The sequence below is a fragment of the Bos taurus genome, chromosome 5, assembly GCF_002263795.3.
Source record: "Bos taurus isolate L1 Dominette 01449 registration number 42190680 breed Hereford chromosome 5, ARS-UCD2.0, whole genome shotgun sequence".
In the NCBI taxonomy this organism is placed as follows: domain Eukaryota; kingdom Metazoa; phylum Chordata; class Mammalia; order Artiodactyla; family Bovidae; genus Bos; species Bos taurus.
The window spans coordinates 40,920,862-40,938,189 of NC_037332.1; the positions used below are offsets into that span (position 1 = coordinate 40,920,862).

The 17,328-nt window shown below is 37.5% G+C and overlaps 1 protein-coding gene across 1 annotated transcript in view; it reads left to right on the forward strand.

The window, feature by feature from the left end:
* SLC2A13 (solute carrier family 2 member 13) overlaps positions 1 to 17,328 on the forward strand; it is a 518,890-nt gene that overhangs the window by 108,014 nt on the left and 393,548 nt on the right. The window contains exon 3 of the mRNA NM_001192963.1: positions 16,870 to 17,078. Within this exon, the coding sequence (NP_001179892.1) occupies positions 16,870 to 17,078 (209 nt within the window). The remainder of the gene's footprint in view (positions 1 to 16,869; positions 17,079 to 17,328) is intronic.

The window sequence follows — 17,328 nt, forward strand, 5'->3', positions numbered from 1 at the left end:
CCAAGGAGTAAGCGTCTTTTAATTTCATGGTTGCAGTCACCATCTGCAGTGATTTTGGAACCCCCAAAAATAAAGTCTGACACTGTTTCCCCATCTATTTCCCATGAAGTAATGGGGCCAGATGCCAATGATCTTAGTTTGCTTAAAGCTCAACATTCAGAAAATAAAAGTTAATAAATTTTAAAAGTGACTCTTAGAGTGTGTTCTCTAACTGTAGCAGAATTAAATTAGACATCAATAAAATAGCCAGAAAAGCTTCAAATATTTGGAAATTAAAGCAACATTCTAAATAACTCAGAAGACATAAGAAGAAAAATGAGAAAATAATTTTGAGTTCAAAGGAAATAAAATATATCAAAATTTGTTGAATACAGGTTCAACTGTGCTTACAGCATAATATATATAGCTAGAGTGATTTTATTAGAGAAGTGGAGAAGTCAAATGATCTAAGTTTCATATTAAGCTAGAAAAATATGAGCACATTAAAACTGAATAAAACAGAAAGGATTAAATAATAAATAATAGAAGCCAAGGTACAGAGCAGGTGAACAATAGAAAAAATAAATGGTGTTGGTTCTTTGAAATTATTAATAAAATTGGTAAACTGATTATGACTGATTTAAAAAGATAAAGTACAAGTTACCATTTTCAGGAGTAAAAGCACATCATTTCTACTGATATAAAGATAGTTGAGGGAACACTTTGAACAATTTTGTGCCAGTAAGGATGGGATGGGCTTATTGCTTGAAAATCACAACTCTACTAAAAACCAACACAGGGTAAAATGGAAAATCTGAGTATTACTATGTTTATTAAGTTGAATCAGTAGTAGTAACCTACCTGAAAAGCTAACTCCAGGCCCATATGGTTTCACTGGCGAATTCTATAAAACATTTAAGAAAGAAATATTCCAAGCTTAAACAAAAGTTTTAAGAAAACAGAAGTAGAAGGAATACTCTCCAGCTGGGTTTTGAGGCCAACATGACTAATATTGTGGACTTTTTAAATGAAATTAGTCATGCCTCAGCTGTCCAGTTTTTTATTTTTAGTACATTCAACAGTGATTGGATACTCAATAGTTATACATACATGTTAAATATTAAAGTATATCATAGTAGGTGCCAATAAATTTTATGTTAAGAGATTATACATAAGGGCTGCCTATTACTGTAACATTGAACTTCTGGATGGGCTGCACTTTTGGTAGTAATGAAGATTCCAGTTCATTTGGAAAAACAGTGGTTCAAATTCAGAACTTGTTAGTTCTGGAAGTGGCTTAAGTTACTACAAGGAGAGTAAATTCTAGTCACTGATTGAAAGTATACTTAAAATATTAGTAAAATAAAACATAATCATATATGAAAGAATAATAAATCCTTTATGTAAACTGACCGAGACGGTTTTCCCAGGAAAGTCAGGTTGTTTACCATATGAAAAGTAATTTGTAGAAGTCACCATGTTGAATTGTTTAAAAGAGGAAAACCTAAGTGATCCATCTCAGTATATGCAGTAAAACATTTGACAGAATAACATTTATTTATGATAAAACCTTTTCTGCAAACTATAAAGGAAGAGACTTCTTGAATTCAATAAAGGACATCTATGAAGAAATGTGTGGAGAAGGCAATGGCACACGACTCCAGTACTCTTGCTTGGAAAACGCCATGGACAGAGAAGCCTGGTAGGCTGCAGTCCATGGGGTCGCTAAGAGTCGGACACGACTGAGCGACTTCACTTTCACTTTTCACTTTCATACATTGGAGAAGGAAATGGCAACCCACTCCGGTGTTCTTGCCTGGAGAATTCCAGGGACGGGGGAGCCTGGTGGGCTGCCGTCTATGGGGTCGCACAGAGTCGGACATGACTGAAGCAACTTAGCAGCAGCAGCAGCAGCAGCATGAAGAAATGTGCAGCCAACTTTATATTCAATGGGGAAAGCTTAAATGCTTTCCCTTATGATATAATTCAAGATTAAGATGTCTACCATCACCACTTACATTCATTTGAATTCATTGAAATGGATAATTGATTTTAAAATTTTTACAGAAAAGTAAAGGACCTAAAATTGCCAAAACTATCTTGAAGAACAAGGTGGAGAATTCAGTCTGATTTCAAGACTTAGTATAAAGTGAAAATAATCAATGAGAGACTGGTAAGAATTGATAAATCAGTAGATTAGAAAGGATGAATGTATCTCAAAAACATGATTGAAAGAAGCTAGACACAAAAGAGTATGGTTTCTATGATTCCATATAAATTTCATTAACATTCAAAATTAAATGTTGCCATACTCTCCTCCAGGGGATCTTCCCAACCTAGGGATTGAACCCAGGTCTCCCACACTGCAGGCAGATTCTTTACTGACTGAACCACCAGCGAAGCCCCAAAATTAACTATGGGGACAGAAATTCGACCAGTGATGATCTAAGGCAATGGGGATTGACTGGAAGTGGGTAGGGTTTGAGGGAACCTACTTGGATGATGTAAATGTTGTGCTTCTTGACTAAGATGGTCAAGGAGACGTATGGATATAGATACATTAACTCATAGAATGGTATATCTTGGATCATCTCATTATATGCAAATTTTATCAAAAGTTAATTTGAATATTTTAATTTTACCTATTTATTTATTTATTTATTTTGGCTGCGCTGGGTCTTTGTTGTTTTGCAAGCTTTCCTTAGTTGTGGCGAGCTATGGATACTTTTGGTTGTGCTGAGTAGGCTTCTCCTTACAGTGGCCTCTCTTGTTACAGAGCATAGGCTCTAGGTACGGCGGCTTCAGTAGTTGCTGCAAGTGGGCTTGGTAGTTGTAGCTTGTAGGCTCTTAGAGCACAGGCTCAGTGGTTGTGGATCGTGGGCTTAGTTGCTCCGTGACATTTGGAATCTTCCTGGACCAGGGATCGAACCCATTTCCTTGCTTTGCAGGCGGATTCTGATCCACTGGACTCTGCATTCAGATGTTTATATCTTTCCTTTTCTCCTTTGCTTTTCACTTCTCTTCTTTTCACAGCTATTTGTAAGGCCTCTCCAGACAGCCATTTTGCTTTTTTGCACTTCTTTTCCATGGGAATGGTCTTGATCCCTGTCTCCTGTACAATGTCATGAACCTCATTCCATAGTTCATCAGGCACTCTATCTATCAGATCTAGGCCCTTAAATCTATTTCTCACTTCCACTGTATAATCATAAAGGATTTGATTTAGGTCATACCTGAATGGTCTAGTGGTTTTCCCTACTTTCTTCAATTTAAGTCTGAATTTGGCAATAAGGAGTTCATGATCTGAGCCACAGTCAGCTCCTGGTCTTGTTTTTGCTGACTGTATAGAGCTTCTCCATCTTTGGCTACAAAGAATATAATCAGTCTGATTTGGGTGTTGACCATCTGGTGATGTGCATGTGTAGAGTCTTCTCTTTTGTTGTTGGAAGAGGGTGTTTGCTATGACCAGTGTGTTCTCTTGGCAAAACTCTATTAGCCTTTGCCCTGCTTCATTCTGTATTCCAAGGCCAAATTTGCCTGTTACTCCAGGTGTTTCTTGACTTCCTACTTTTGCATTCCAGTTCCCTATAATGAAAAGGACATCTTTTTTGGGTGTTAGTTCTAAAAGGTCTTGTAGGTCTTCATAGAACCATTCAACTTCAGCTTCTTCAGCATTACTCGTTGGGGCATAGACTTGGATTACTGTGATATTGAATGGTTTGCCTTGGAAATGAACAGAGATCATTCTGTCGTTTTGAGATTGCATCCAAGTACTGCATTTCGGACTCCTTTGTTGATCATGATGGCCACTCCATTTCTTCTGAGGGATTCCTGCCCACAGTAGTAGATATAATGGTCATCTGAGTTAAATTCACCAATTCCAGTCCATTTCAGTTCGCTGATTCCTAGAATGTAGACATTCACTCTTGCCATCTCTTGTTTGACCACTTCCAATTTGCCTTGATTCATGGACCTGACATTCCAGGTTCCTATGCAATATTGCTCTTTACAGCATTGGACCTTGCTTCTATCACCAGTCACATCCACAGCTGGGTATTGTTTTTGCTCTGGCTCCATTCCTTCATTCTTTCTGGAGTTATTTCTCCACTGATCTCCAGTAGCATATTGGGCACCTACTGACCTGGGGAGTTTCTCTTTCAGTATCCTATCATTTTGCCTTTTCATACTGTTCATGGGTTTCTCAAGGCAAGAATACTGAAGTGGTTTGCCATTCCCTTCTCCAGTGGACCACATTCTGTCAGATCTCTCCACCATGACCCGCCCGTCTTGGGTGGCCCCATGGGCATGGCTTAGTTTCACTGAGTTAGACAAGGCTGTGGTCCTAGTGTGATTAGATTGACTAGTTTTCTGTGAGTATGGTTTCAGTGTGTCTGCCCTCTGATGCCCTGTTGCAACACCTACCATCTCACTTGGGTTTCTCTTACCTTGGGTGTGGGGTATCTCTTCACGGCTGCTCCAGCAAAGCACAGCCATTGCTCCTTACCTTGGACGAGGGGTATCTCCTCACCGCCGCCCTTCCTGACCTTCAACGTGGGATAGCTCCTCTAGGCCCTCTTGCGCCAGCAGAACATCAGGTTGGTCCTCCCGGCCACCGCCCCTGGCCTCAGGCATTGGGTAGCTCCTCCCGCCTTCTGCCCCTGGCCTCGGGCTTAGGGGCGTGGAGTATCTCCTCCCAGCCGGAATAGGAGAAAAGGGAAAAAGGAGAAAAGGAAAGAAATAAACATTTGAATGCAGAGTTCCAAAGAATAGCAAGAAGAGATAAGAAAGCCTTCTTGGGTGATCAATGCAAAGAAATAGAGGAAAACAACAGAATGGGAAAGACTAGGGATCTCTTCAAGAAAATCAGAGATACCAAAGGAACATTTCATGCAAAGATGGGCTCGATAAAGGACATAAATGGTATGGACGTAACAGAAGCAGAAGATATTAAGAAGAGATGGCAAGAATACACAGAAGAACTGTACAAAAAAGATCTTCACGACCCAGATAATCACGATGGTGTGATCACTGACCTAGAACCAGACATCCTGGAGTGTGAAGTCAAGTGGGCCTTAGAAAGCATCACTACAAACAAAGCTAGTGGAGGTGATGGAATTCCAATTGAGCTATTCCAAATCCTGAAAGATGATGCTGTGAAAGTGCTGCACTCAATATGCCAGCAAGTTTGGAAAACTCAGCAGTGGCCACAGGACTGGAAAAGGTCCATTTTCATTCCAATCCCAAAGAAAGGCAATGCCAAAGAATGCTCAAACTACTGCACAATTACACTCATCTCACATGCTAGTAAAGTAATGCTCAAAATTCTCCAAGCCAGGCTTCAGCAATATGTGAACCGTGAACTTCCTGATGTTCAAGTTGGTTTTAGAAAAGGCAGAGGAACCAGAGATCAAATTGCCAACATCCGCTGGATCATGGAAAAAGCAAGAGAGTTCCAGAAAGACATCTATTTCTGCTTTATTGACTATGCCAAAGCCTTTGACTGTGTGGATCACAATAAACTGTGGAAAATTCTGAAAGAGATGGGAATACCAGACCACCTGATCTGCCTCTTGAGAAATCTGTATGCAGGTCAGGAAGCAACAGTTAGAACTGGACATGGAACAACAGACTCGTTCCAAATAGGAAAAGGAGTACATCAAGGCTGTATATTGTCACCCTGCTTATTTAACTTCTATGCAGAGTACATCATGAGAAACGCTGGACTGGAAGAAACACAAGCTGGAATCAAGATTGCCGAGAGAAATGTCAATAACCTCAGATATGCAGATGACACCACCTTTATGGCAGAAAGTGAAGAGGAACTCAAAAGCCTCTTGATGAAAGTGATAGTGGAGAGTAAAAAAGTTGGCTTAAAGCTCAACATTCAGAAAACGAAGATCATGGCATCCGGTCCCATCACTTCATGGGAAATAGATGGGGAAACAGTGGAAACAGTGTCAGACTTTATTTTTTGGGGCTCCAAAATCACTGCAGATGTTGACTGCAGCCATGAAATTAAAAGACGCTTACTCCTTGGAAGGAAAGTTATGAACAACCTAGATAGAATATTCAAAAGCAGAGACATTACTTTGCCAACAAAGGTTCGTCTAATCAAGGCTATGGTTTTTCCAGTGGTCATGTATGGATGTGAGAGTTGGACTGTGAAGAAGGCTGAGCACTGAAGAATTGATGCTTTTGAACTGTGGTGTTGGAGAAGACTCTTGAGAGTCCCTTGGATTGCAAGGAGATCCAACCAGTCCATTCTGAAGGAGATCAGCCCTGGGATTTCTTTGGAAGGAATGATGCTAAAGCTGAAACTCCAGTACTTTGGCCACCTCATGCAAAGAGTTGACTCATTGGAAAAGACTCTGATGCTGGGAAGGATTAGGGGCAAGAGGAGAAGGGGACGACAGAGGATGAGATGGCTGGATGGCATCACTGACTCGATGGGCGTGAGTCTGAGTGAACTCCGGGAGTTGGTGATAGACAGGGAGGCCTGGCGTGCTGCGATTCATGGGGTCACAAAGAGTCGGACATGACTGAGCGACTGAACTGATCTGATCCACTGAGCCACCAGGGAAGTCTCAATTTGAATCTTATATTGGCTCCTTGCTTTATATTCCTTTTCTGCAATGGTCAGTCGTAATTTAAATGTTGTTTTTACCATGACACTTTTTCTAATATCCTCCGTTGAAATAATTTTTCTCCTTACTGTTACACTGTGACTAAATCTCAATCATAGCAATTATATAATACTATTCCATTCCACAATTACTAGGTATAAATTCCTTGAAGCAAGGACATGTCTCTTGATCATTTGTGTATCTCCATAATCTCAAATGTAGAGCTTTGCATATAGAAGATATTCAGAGTTTGAAAAAAGAGGGTGTATATATATATATATATATATATATATATAGGTATGGCTGTGTGCACATTATTTTCTGCACTCGTACTGTGAATTTTGTACAAGTCTTGATGCATATTGCCATGTTGTTTAAAACTATCTAATATCTCTGCCGAATACCACATTCATTTATTTAAATAGCATCTGATCTCATTCTATCAAAGCTAGTGTATCTTGCTGATCCTACTGTGACTACAACACTAAATATCCTCAGCCAAGCTAAGTGCCTTGAAAAATGCTGGGCTGGATGAAGGACAAGCTGGAATCAAGATTGCCAGGAGAAATGTTAGTAACCTCAGATATGCAGATGACACCACCCATATGGCAGAAAGTGAAGAGGAACTGAAGAGCCTCTTGATGAAAGTGAAAGAGGAGAGTAAAAAAGCTGGCTTAAAATTCAACATTCAAAGAACTAAGATCATGGCATCTGGTCCCATCACTTCATGCAAATAGATGGGGAAACAATGGAAACAGTGACAGAAAATAAAAGACTTTATTTTCTTGGGCTCCAAAATCACTGCAGATGGTGATTGCAGCCATGAAATTTTCTTCCTTGGAAGAAAAGCTATGACTGACCTAGACAGCATATTAAAAAGCAGAAATATTACTTTGCTGACAAAGGTCCATCTAGGTAAAGCTATGGTTTTTCCAGTAGTCATGTATGGATGTGAGAGTTGGACCATAAGGAAAGCTGAGTGCTGAAGAATTGATGCTTTTGAACTGTGGTTTTGGAGAAGACTCTTGAGAGTCCCTTGGACAGCAAAGAGATCAAACCAGTCAATCCTAAAGGAAATCAGTCCTGAATATTCATTGGAAGGACTGATGCTGAAGCTCTAGTACTTTGGCCACCTAATGAGAAGAACTGACTCATTGGAAAAGACCCAGATGCTGGAAAAGATTGAAGGCAGGAGGAGAAGGGAACAACAGACCATGAGATGGTTGGGTGGTATCACTGACTCAATAGACATGAGTTTGAGAAAGCTCCAGGAGTTGGTGATGGACAGCGAGGCCTGGAGTGGTGCAGTCCATGGGGTCTCAACGAGTTGTACACGACTGAGCAACTGCACTGAATTGAAGCCACTTGCCTTGTGTATTGACCTCAGATTTCTTTCAGAGTAGTTTTCCCTAAATTCTAGATAAAATTAATATTTGCTTTGGCTTATGTCTATGTTTATACCTATGGCTGATTTTTTTTAACATAGACTCATTTACTAAGTAACACAAAAATTGCTCATTTGCTGCTGATGTATCATTTTTTTTTTTTACTAGAGAGAATACAACTTGACACATTAATTTTTTTGTATTATTTACCCCCAGCTGTGTGTCTCTTGTTGTTCTGTCTCTCATCAGATTTTCAAGTGTATTAGTCATTGATAATATGAATCATCATTGATGAATACAGAATATAGCCCTTAATGGCAGAAGAAAATTAACTTCTTAGCCTGAGGTCTTAATTAGGCAGTGTTTTATTTCTTTAAATAATTTTTTTATTGAGATATAGTAGATTTACAATGTTGTATTAGTTTCAGATAAACTTGAAAGTTAATCTTTTATACAAGTGCATGTATCTATTCTTTTGTAGATTCTTTTCCCATATAGACTGTTATAGAATATTGAATAGAGATCCCTGTCCTAGGTCCTTATTAGTTATCTATTTTATGTATGGTAGTGTATATGTGTCAATTTCAGTCTCCCAATTTATTCCTCCCCCCCTTACCTGCTGGAAGCCATAAATTTATTACCTATGTCTGTTACTCTATTTTAGTTTTGTAGATAAGTTCATTTGCAGCCTTTTTAAGGCAGTATAATTCTTATTTTAAGTTCTTCTGAGTGATGAACAAAACTTTAAAAATATATTATGAAGTAAGTTGTTATAACTGTAGCAGATAGTAAAATTCAGTACTGTGTTCTTGCATTTAAAACTTTTTCATTAAGTAAGACATATATAAATCATAACTTATGTTTGATGACTATTGAGTAAATATTTTATTATTAATATTTAAATGTGGCTGTTTCTTTTGTAAATCCAAGAATAGAGATTTTGGAGTAAATGTATTACTCATGTATTATTACTTAAAGAATATGAGAAATATATGAAAAAACTCAAAATCCATAGGACTCTTGAACATCAAGAGTAGCTCTAGATATAGGGCTGAAGGACTGTGTTTTTGGATGTGGTTTGAATGGATTGGCTTATGCCTTTTTAAGGGGAAATTCTTACCAGTCTGTATAGAGTATAACGATCAATATATTGGAAAGTTGCTGCTTGGGGAGATTTTTGGATTTACATAATACTGCCACTCTAATTATGGAGAAGGCAATGGCATCCCACTCCAGTACTCTTGCCTGGAAAATGCCATGGACAGAGGAGCCTGGTGGGCTGCAGTCCATGGGGTCACTAAGAGTTGGACACGACTGAGCGACTTCACTTTCACTTTTCACTTTCATGTATTGGAGAAGGAAATGGCAACCCACTCCAGTGTTCTTGCCTGGAGAATCCCAGGGACAGGGGAGCCTGGTGGGCTGCCGTCTATGGGGTCGCACAGAGTCGGACACGACTGAAGTGACTTAGCAGCAGCAGCAGCAGCAGCACTCTAATTAAGTTTGTTCATGATGCTCGACTTCTTAGAGTTTGGCACTTAACTTACATTCAAATGTTTGAAGTTCAGCCTTAGCATTCTAAGTAAGCATAAAGTAACATAAACCTTCATAAAGTAACATTTTCAAAGAATTTACTGATTCTAACTGCTGACTCGTTTACTGATTCTAACTGCTGACTCGTTCTACGATATTCAGTGAAACGTTTCAGGAAAAAAAAAGATTTAAAGTTTAAATCATAATTACATGTGAAAGGATGCCAGTTTGAAATTGTAAAGTTTTAAAGAATAATGCACAGCATCTTAGTATTTATGATACAGTATTCCTCTAATATATTTGTGTTCTTAGAAATGGGTTAACATAATATTCTTATTTCTAAATGAATAGAAAATAGATATAAATGCAAACTAGAAGATAAAGAATGGAGATAAAACTGTTACAATAACAAATACATTTTTTCCCATTTATTATAAGACAGTATTCTATATTATTAGAGGATATTGCTAAAAACCCTCCCTGTACCCAAGACAGTTTCAGAGATTGTGTTTTGAAAAATATCAAGATTCTCTATGACTAGAAAAATGTGATGATTTGGCTTAAAAAATGTAAATTTTTAACAACCTGAGGTCTAGAGACAGGTAAGGAAGTTAAGTATTGAGCTGCACCTTAATGCTCTCATGGCTCATTAGGAGGATAATTGGTTAAATGACTGCAGTGTCCAAAAAAATCTTTACTGTGCTTTTCCACATGAAAATGTCTTCTGTTAGTAGAATCCAGCACCTCAAGAGCAAATAAAAATAATTTTATACAGTTTGTTTTATTTTTTAATTTTTTAATTTTATTTTTAAACTTAACAATATTGTATTAGTTTTGCCAAATATCGAAATGAATCCGCCACAGGTATACCTGTGTTCCCCATCCTGAACCCTCCTCCCTCCTCCCTCCCCATACCCTCCCTCTGGGTCATCCCATTTAAATGTAACACTTTATAATACAATTCCCCTAGCTGTGATAGTCTTTCTGTTATAGCTTGACTTACAATTAAAGCCATAAATCGTATGTCATATAAAGGGACTTCCCAGGTGGCGCTAGTGGTAAAGAACTTGTGTGCCCATGCAGGCAATGTAAGAGACGCAGGTTCAATTCCTGGGTCAGGAAGATCCCCTGGAGGAGAAAATGGCAATCCACTCCAGTATTCTTGCCTGGAAAATTCCATGAACATAGGAGCTTGGCAGGCTACAGTCCATGGGGTCACAAAGAGTCAGACACAACTGAAACGACTTAGCACAGCCCAGCCCAGTTTGTCATATAAAACATTTTAAAAGGATCAACTCTCGAGTCAAAATTTTGTTGCTCCAATCATCTTTTAAATTATCTGTTGTCTTACTGTCTAGTTTTTCCTGTATGAAAAGTTTACCTGTATAGATTAAAGAAAAATGAAATCAAAATTCAGTTTGGCATAGTCAACAGTAGAAGTTTACCCTTACAAATTATATTTTAATAGTCAGCCGTTCTCATAGAAAGACTCTGGTGTTGAGAAGATAAAAGGATATTTGGTTTGCCACTAGTGGGTCAGTGTTGTTAAGTCCAGTTTGCAGATCCCTAGCCCACTGGGTGCCGAGCCCAATGCTGTGCTACATTTGGCAAGACGGGGAGGACAGCACTTAGAGGCTCTTTCTGCTTTTGTTGCTGCAGGGCTTTACTGAGATGTGTTAACAACACTGAGAGATGTGTAAACAACAAACTTCTGAAGCGATCCTTCAAAGTATTTAAATATGAGACTAATATGAATGTATGCCCCCTTTTATGAATTTTATCAAGTAATTGTTAAACATTTATTGTAGCTTAACTTAAAAGAAACATTTATTATAGGGAGCCTAGGTTTTAATCCTAATTCTAGTGCATGCTAGTTCTATATCTTCTTTGTGCCTTGTTTCCGTGTCTTTAAAATGGTAATAATAATGATGCCTATGTCCTACGGTTGTTTTGAGATAAATAAGTTAAGATATGTTAATTCCTTTGAGCAGTGGTTGGCACACAGTAACTGGTGCTAGTGCTATGTGTCAGCTATTACTTTTGCTGTTACTGTGAAATGATCATATGTCCAAGCTGAGTTTATACCTTCAAGTAGATTTTCATGAATTTGGAACATAATTAACATCACTGTGGAACTACTAGAGATAAATAATAGGTTCATCTGTTAACTGTGTTATCAGATAACCATTTTGTCATCAGTTCAGAGAAGGGCAGTTATGAACTGCAAAATACTGTGTCTTAAATGTTCGTCTGTTCGAGGATGCTTGTCTTTCATTTCATAGGTGAGAGCAATGTGATTCCTTTAAGACAAGATTGATTGTAAATGTTCAGTTCAGTGAAGGACTTGTTTGGTTCTGTGTGAGGAACAGGCCATCTGATAGCAGCAGCTTAGCAGGTCTGCTCAGCCTTAGTGTAGAAGGTTGACACCTAGGAATGAATGATGTTTGGTTTACAGTTTCAGTTCCTGACACTGGGAAGGCTTAATCTGAGATGAAACCAGGCTTGTCTCCCTTGTTGATAGTTGGTCCAAACACACAATTTGAAAGTATTGCTTAGTATTGGAGGTTCCTGTCTTAGTTGTCTAGTGTGCAGGTCCTGGTACTGGTAGTTGTACCAGAAAATAGCTCATTTGTTAACTTCAGTTTAGAAAGTTTTAAAAGGTATCTTTCTATGAGTGATCTTGTTACTAAAGAGAATGCTAAAGATTTTAGGATTCATGAAGGCTTGGCACATTTTCTTGAGTCAACCTCCTTTCCCATTCTTTCAGCTTGATGTGCTGTCTGGCCTCTAGAATGTAAATGGCATTTGCTTAAAATGTGGACCTTCAGTGCTTATTGTTCACTTTCACGCTCTGGGTTTTTAAAACACTTAGATCGGTGGTTTTCGGCCATGAAGGCACATTAGTACCACCTTGGGAACTTTTAAGAAAATAGAATTCCCTGGTCTTAAAGCCCAGACCAATTAGTCTGAATCTCTGGGGTGGTTGGGACCTGGATGCTGGTACGTTTTAAAAGCCTCTTGGGTGATTCTAATGTGTAGCCAGGGTTTAGAACTCTTGATTTGACTTATAATAAGGAAATATCCCATGTCAGGGGGCTACTTGTTTGTTTGGGAATTGCCTGCCTGGTTTATCAGTGTACTCTTGTCATTCATCTGGTTTCCTTGGATTTAGAGGACTCTTGGTGAATCTATAGCAGTGCTTTAACTAGCCTAGATTGTATGCAGGTCAAGAAGCAACAGTTAGAACTGGGCATGGAACAATAGACTGGTTCCAAATTGGGAAAGGAATATGTCAAGGCTGTATATTGTCACCCTGTTTATTTAACTTATATGCAGAGTACATCGTGCGAAATGCTGGGCTGGATGAATCACAAGCTGGAATCAGATTGCTGGGAGAGATATCAATAACCTCAGATATGCAGATGATGCCACTCTTACGGTAGAACGTGAAGAACTAAAGAGCCTCTTGATGAAAGTGAAAGAAAAGAGTGAAAAAGCTGGCTTAAAACTCAACATTTAAAAAATGAAGATCATGGCATCTGGTCCCATCATGGATGCAAAGATGAGGAAATAGATGCAAATAGATGGGTAAACAATGGAAACAGTGACCGATTTTATGTTCTTGGGCTCCAAAATCACTGCAGATGGTGACTGCAGCCATGAAATTAAAAGACGCTTGCTCCTTGAAAGAAAAGCTATGACCAACCTGGACAGCATATTGAAAAGCAGAGACATTACTTTGCTGACAAAGGTCCAAAGTAATGGTTTTTCTAGTAGTCATGTATGGATGTGGGAGTTGGACCATAAAGAAAGCTGAGTGCTGAAGAATTAATGCTTTTGAAATGTGGTGTTGAAGAAGACTCTTGAGAGTTTCTTGGACTACAAGGAGATAAAACCATTCAATGCTAAAGGAAATCAGTCCTGAATATTCATTGGAAAGACTGATGCTGAAGCTGAAGCTCCAATACTTTGGCCACCTGATGTGAAGAACTGAGTCGTTGGGAAAGACCCTGAGGCTGCGAAAGAGTCAAGGCAGGAGGAGAAGGGGATGACAGAGGATGAGATGGGTTTTATGTCATCACCAACTTGATGGACATGAGTTTGAGCAAGCTCTGGGTGTTGGTGATGGACAGGGGAGCTCACTGTGCTGCATTCCATGGGATCACAAAGAGTCGGACATGACTGAGCAACTGAACTGAAAATAAGCTTCTTTGTTTTACTTTTAAAAGAGAAATCTTAGGATGTAAATGTATAAAACGTGTTTATCTTGACCAGTCTCTGAAAATAGGCTTTAATTTCCTTAAAATTTGGCAGTAGAATGTGAGTTTCTTTTTCTTATCCTGGTATTAAGTCATTGAATTGTAAATGTCAGATCTAGACTCTTTGTATTTGGAAATTTCAGAAGACTGGAGGGCTAAAGTATTGTCTCCTACAGCTGGCTTAGAAAACAAGCTAATATGTATGTTTGTGTTTTTCTTTTCCCTTTTATCCTCTTCTTTTTTCTTTTAATTTTTAAAAAAGTTTATGTTCTGGGATTAAATAGTGCGTAATGAAGTGTACCAGGGAAGCCTACAATAGTGCCAAGTATTACGTGAGCATCTTTGGGTCTAAAAATGTTCAGTTTCTTTATTCATTTCAGTGCTTCTTTGAAATATTTAGTGTATCCCTTTAATCTTCATTCATCACTAAAGGGGGTTTGGAGAACAGAATAAAAGATTGAGAAAGGTATAAAGAAAAGGATATAAAGGGTTTCACCTTTAGTACTTTTCTTATTTATTTCCTAATTCAATATATTTGGTTTCTACTTTATTTGTTGTTGTTCAGTTGCCAACTTGTGTCTGATTCTTTGTGACCCCATTAGCTGCAGCATGCCAGGCTTCCCTGTCCTTCACTCTCTCCTTGAGTTTGCTCAAACTCGTGTCCATTGAGTCAGTGATGCCATCTGACCATCTCATCCTTTGTTGCCCTCTTCTGGTCTTGCCTTCAATCTTTCCCAGCATCAGGGTCTTCCAATCAGTAAGCTCTTGAAGTCATCTTTTTATTGCTTTTCTTTTAAGTAATTGGGAGTGTAGGATAATCTTTTCTCTTAAATTTTTAAAGAGAGACCACAACTGAATAGAAATTTCATTCATTTACAGCATTAAAACATACATTTAAGTAACAGATTGGGTTATACAAATTAACATCGTAAAGGAAAGAGGCCAGAAATATGCATTTGTGTGAGCTAATCTTTTAAGTTCTCATCAAATGAGTCTTCTTCAGAAGAAAAGGTTTGGTTATATCTTGAATTACAAAAATTTAGTTTCTTGGAAAGAATTACTCTGTAAGTAACCTTGCAGACCTAAATGACCCAGTAGGGTTTTGCATAAAATGTTATTATAGAAATGTGAAACAGTTATTTTCTGTTTAGTTTTTATAGACAGTTTATATTGTATAGCTGCTTTGTATCATTTCACAAAACATTTACTAAATGCCCACTGTGCAAGATAGTTTATAAGGCCCTTTGCTGAATACATGGTTAAATATGCAATCAAGTGAAATAGGTAAATGATTTATTATAATATAAGGTATAATCACATAAATTGAGGTTAAAAATGTTTTGTAGGTGAGCTGAGGAAGGAATGATTCAGTATTGGTGTAATTTTCAAAATTAATGGATTAAAGTATGAAACATGTCTAATAAGATCTTTATTAAGTGATTTATTTAGTCAGTCTTTCATAAACACTTTACTTTCTATATCTTAGTTAATTTTTCTGAGTGTATTTGTTGCTACAATTTGTCATAAGAGATACTCTGAACACTCATGTAGCAGTTGTATTTTGCTTTTCTACTCTTTTTGGAATTAAAATGAAATTGCCTGGAAAATAGTAGACTTGTTCACAAGATATGTGTTTGGAGTCTTCAGGATTGCTGTACTTTTGGTTTAGTATAGCTTAACACCCAGTGTGAAGAACTGACTCATTGGAAAAGACCCTGATGCTGGGAAAGACTGAAGGCAGGAGAAGGGGATGACCGAGGTTGAGATGGTTGGATGGTATCACCAACTTGATGGACATGAGTTTGAGCAAGCTCCAGGAGTTAATGATGGACAGGGAAGCCTGGCGTGCTGCAGTCCATGGGGTCACAAAGATTCAGACACGACTGAGCGATTGAACTGAACTGAAAAGTTAGAGTAGCTTTGTAAAGTGTATTGAGTCAGGTGGATTCTCATTAATTTATGGGTTATTATGTAATCAGGACTGGCCTTCTGAGCTCTGCCACCATATATCTACCATGGAAAATATTCTGGAAACCTGGATCAGTAGGAAACATCCAAGTGTCCTAGATTGTTTTTTTTTTTTTTTTTTTTAAGTTGCTCAGTCGTGTCCAACTCTTTTAGATTCATAGAAGCCATCAGTTTAAAGAGGCCTTGAAGTTTATGTAGCATAACTCAGTTTAAAAGGATTGAGGCCTGGAGATGTTAGGACATTAGTCCAGTGGTCAGAACAATTTGAAGAGATCTTGATATTGATATATTCATATTTATATTTTTGTTATTTCTCTGGTGGATTTAAAGTGGTGTGCTTATTTGCTATTTAGAGTTTTGCCAGTCATTAAGAATAGACACTTATGTTGATGTATGGCAAAAACCATCACAATATTGTAATTATCCTACAATTAAAATAAGAACAGATGTCTGAAAAAAAGGACACATGAAACAACATAAGTAGCTTTTTCACATTCCTAAACATTTTAATAATCATTATTTGCATCTGACTATATTTTTTCTGCTATCAGCTGCTATATGCTTTCCTAACTCTCTGTCCTTTCCCATCTCCTTGTCTTTTTTAAAAAACGAAGTGCTTTTTGCCTGAAAATATATGTTGCTTGATGGCAAAATGAAATCATAACTGGTTATTTACAGAAAAGAAATAACTGTAAAGAAATCTGAGCATATATTTTAATGAACAGTATATCTTTTAACCAGATATTAGAGAACTTTGTCTTAACCCCATGTTTATATTGTAAATTGCAAAATTATAGTAGTATTAGATAGGAATGGTGATTATGGTATTTTGCATGTTGTGTTTGGTTCAGAATGCATAGCCTTAATGAATATGACTTTTGTCCATTCCTTTTCATTGTAATTTGTGGGAGAGAGAAAGAATCAGATTTTCTCATTTTTCAATTTCCTGCTACAGTATAAGAATGTCATTATTTCTGATGACATATATATATATGATGAAAAGAAAATCTTTCTAATTTTTACCATTATATGTTATTCCAATGTGGTAAATGCAAACCTTTTATTCATACTCAGCATTTATAAGACCACATTTTACAGCAATATATTGATTTCTTATTGCAGGTACATGCTGGGACTTGCAGCAATTCCAGCAGTTATACAGTTTTTTGGCTTTCTCTTTTTACCTGAAAGCCCTCGATGGCTTATTCAGAAAGGACAGACTCAAAAGGCCCGTAGAATTTTATCTCAGATGCGTGGTAACCAAACCATTGATGAGGAGTATGATAGTATCAAAAACAACATTGAAGAAGAGGAAAAAGAGGTTGGCTCAGGTATGTGGATTATATATATATATATTAATTTTAAGACTACATAATAATTTTACTTATAAATCATATTCTTTTAATTTTATTTATATATCTAAATGATGAAGTGGTTCTATATGTATAACTAAGCCAAAATAAATGTATTTGAATTTCAAAAGCAAATAATTGTGTTATAAAAGAATGAAAAAAATTCCCAGAATGCCACTGTCCTCACATAATTTTTATTTTTGTGATTTCTTTTAAATCAGATATACTT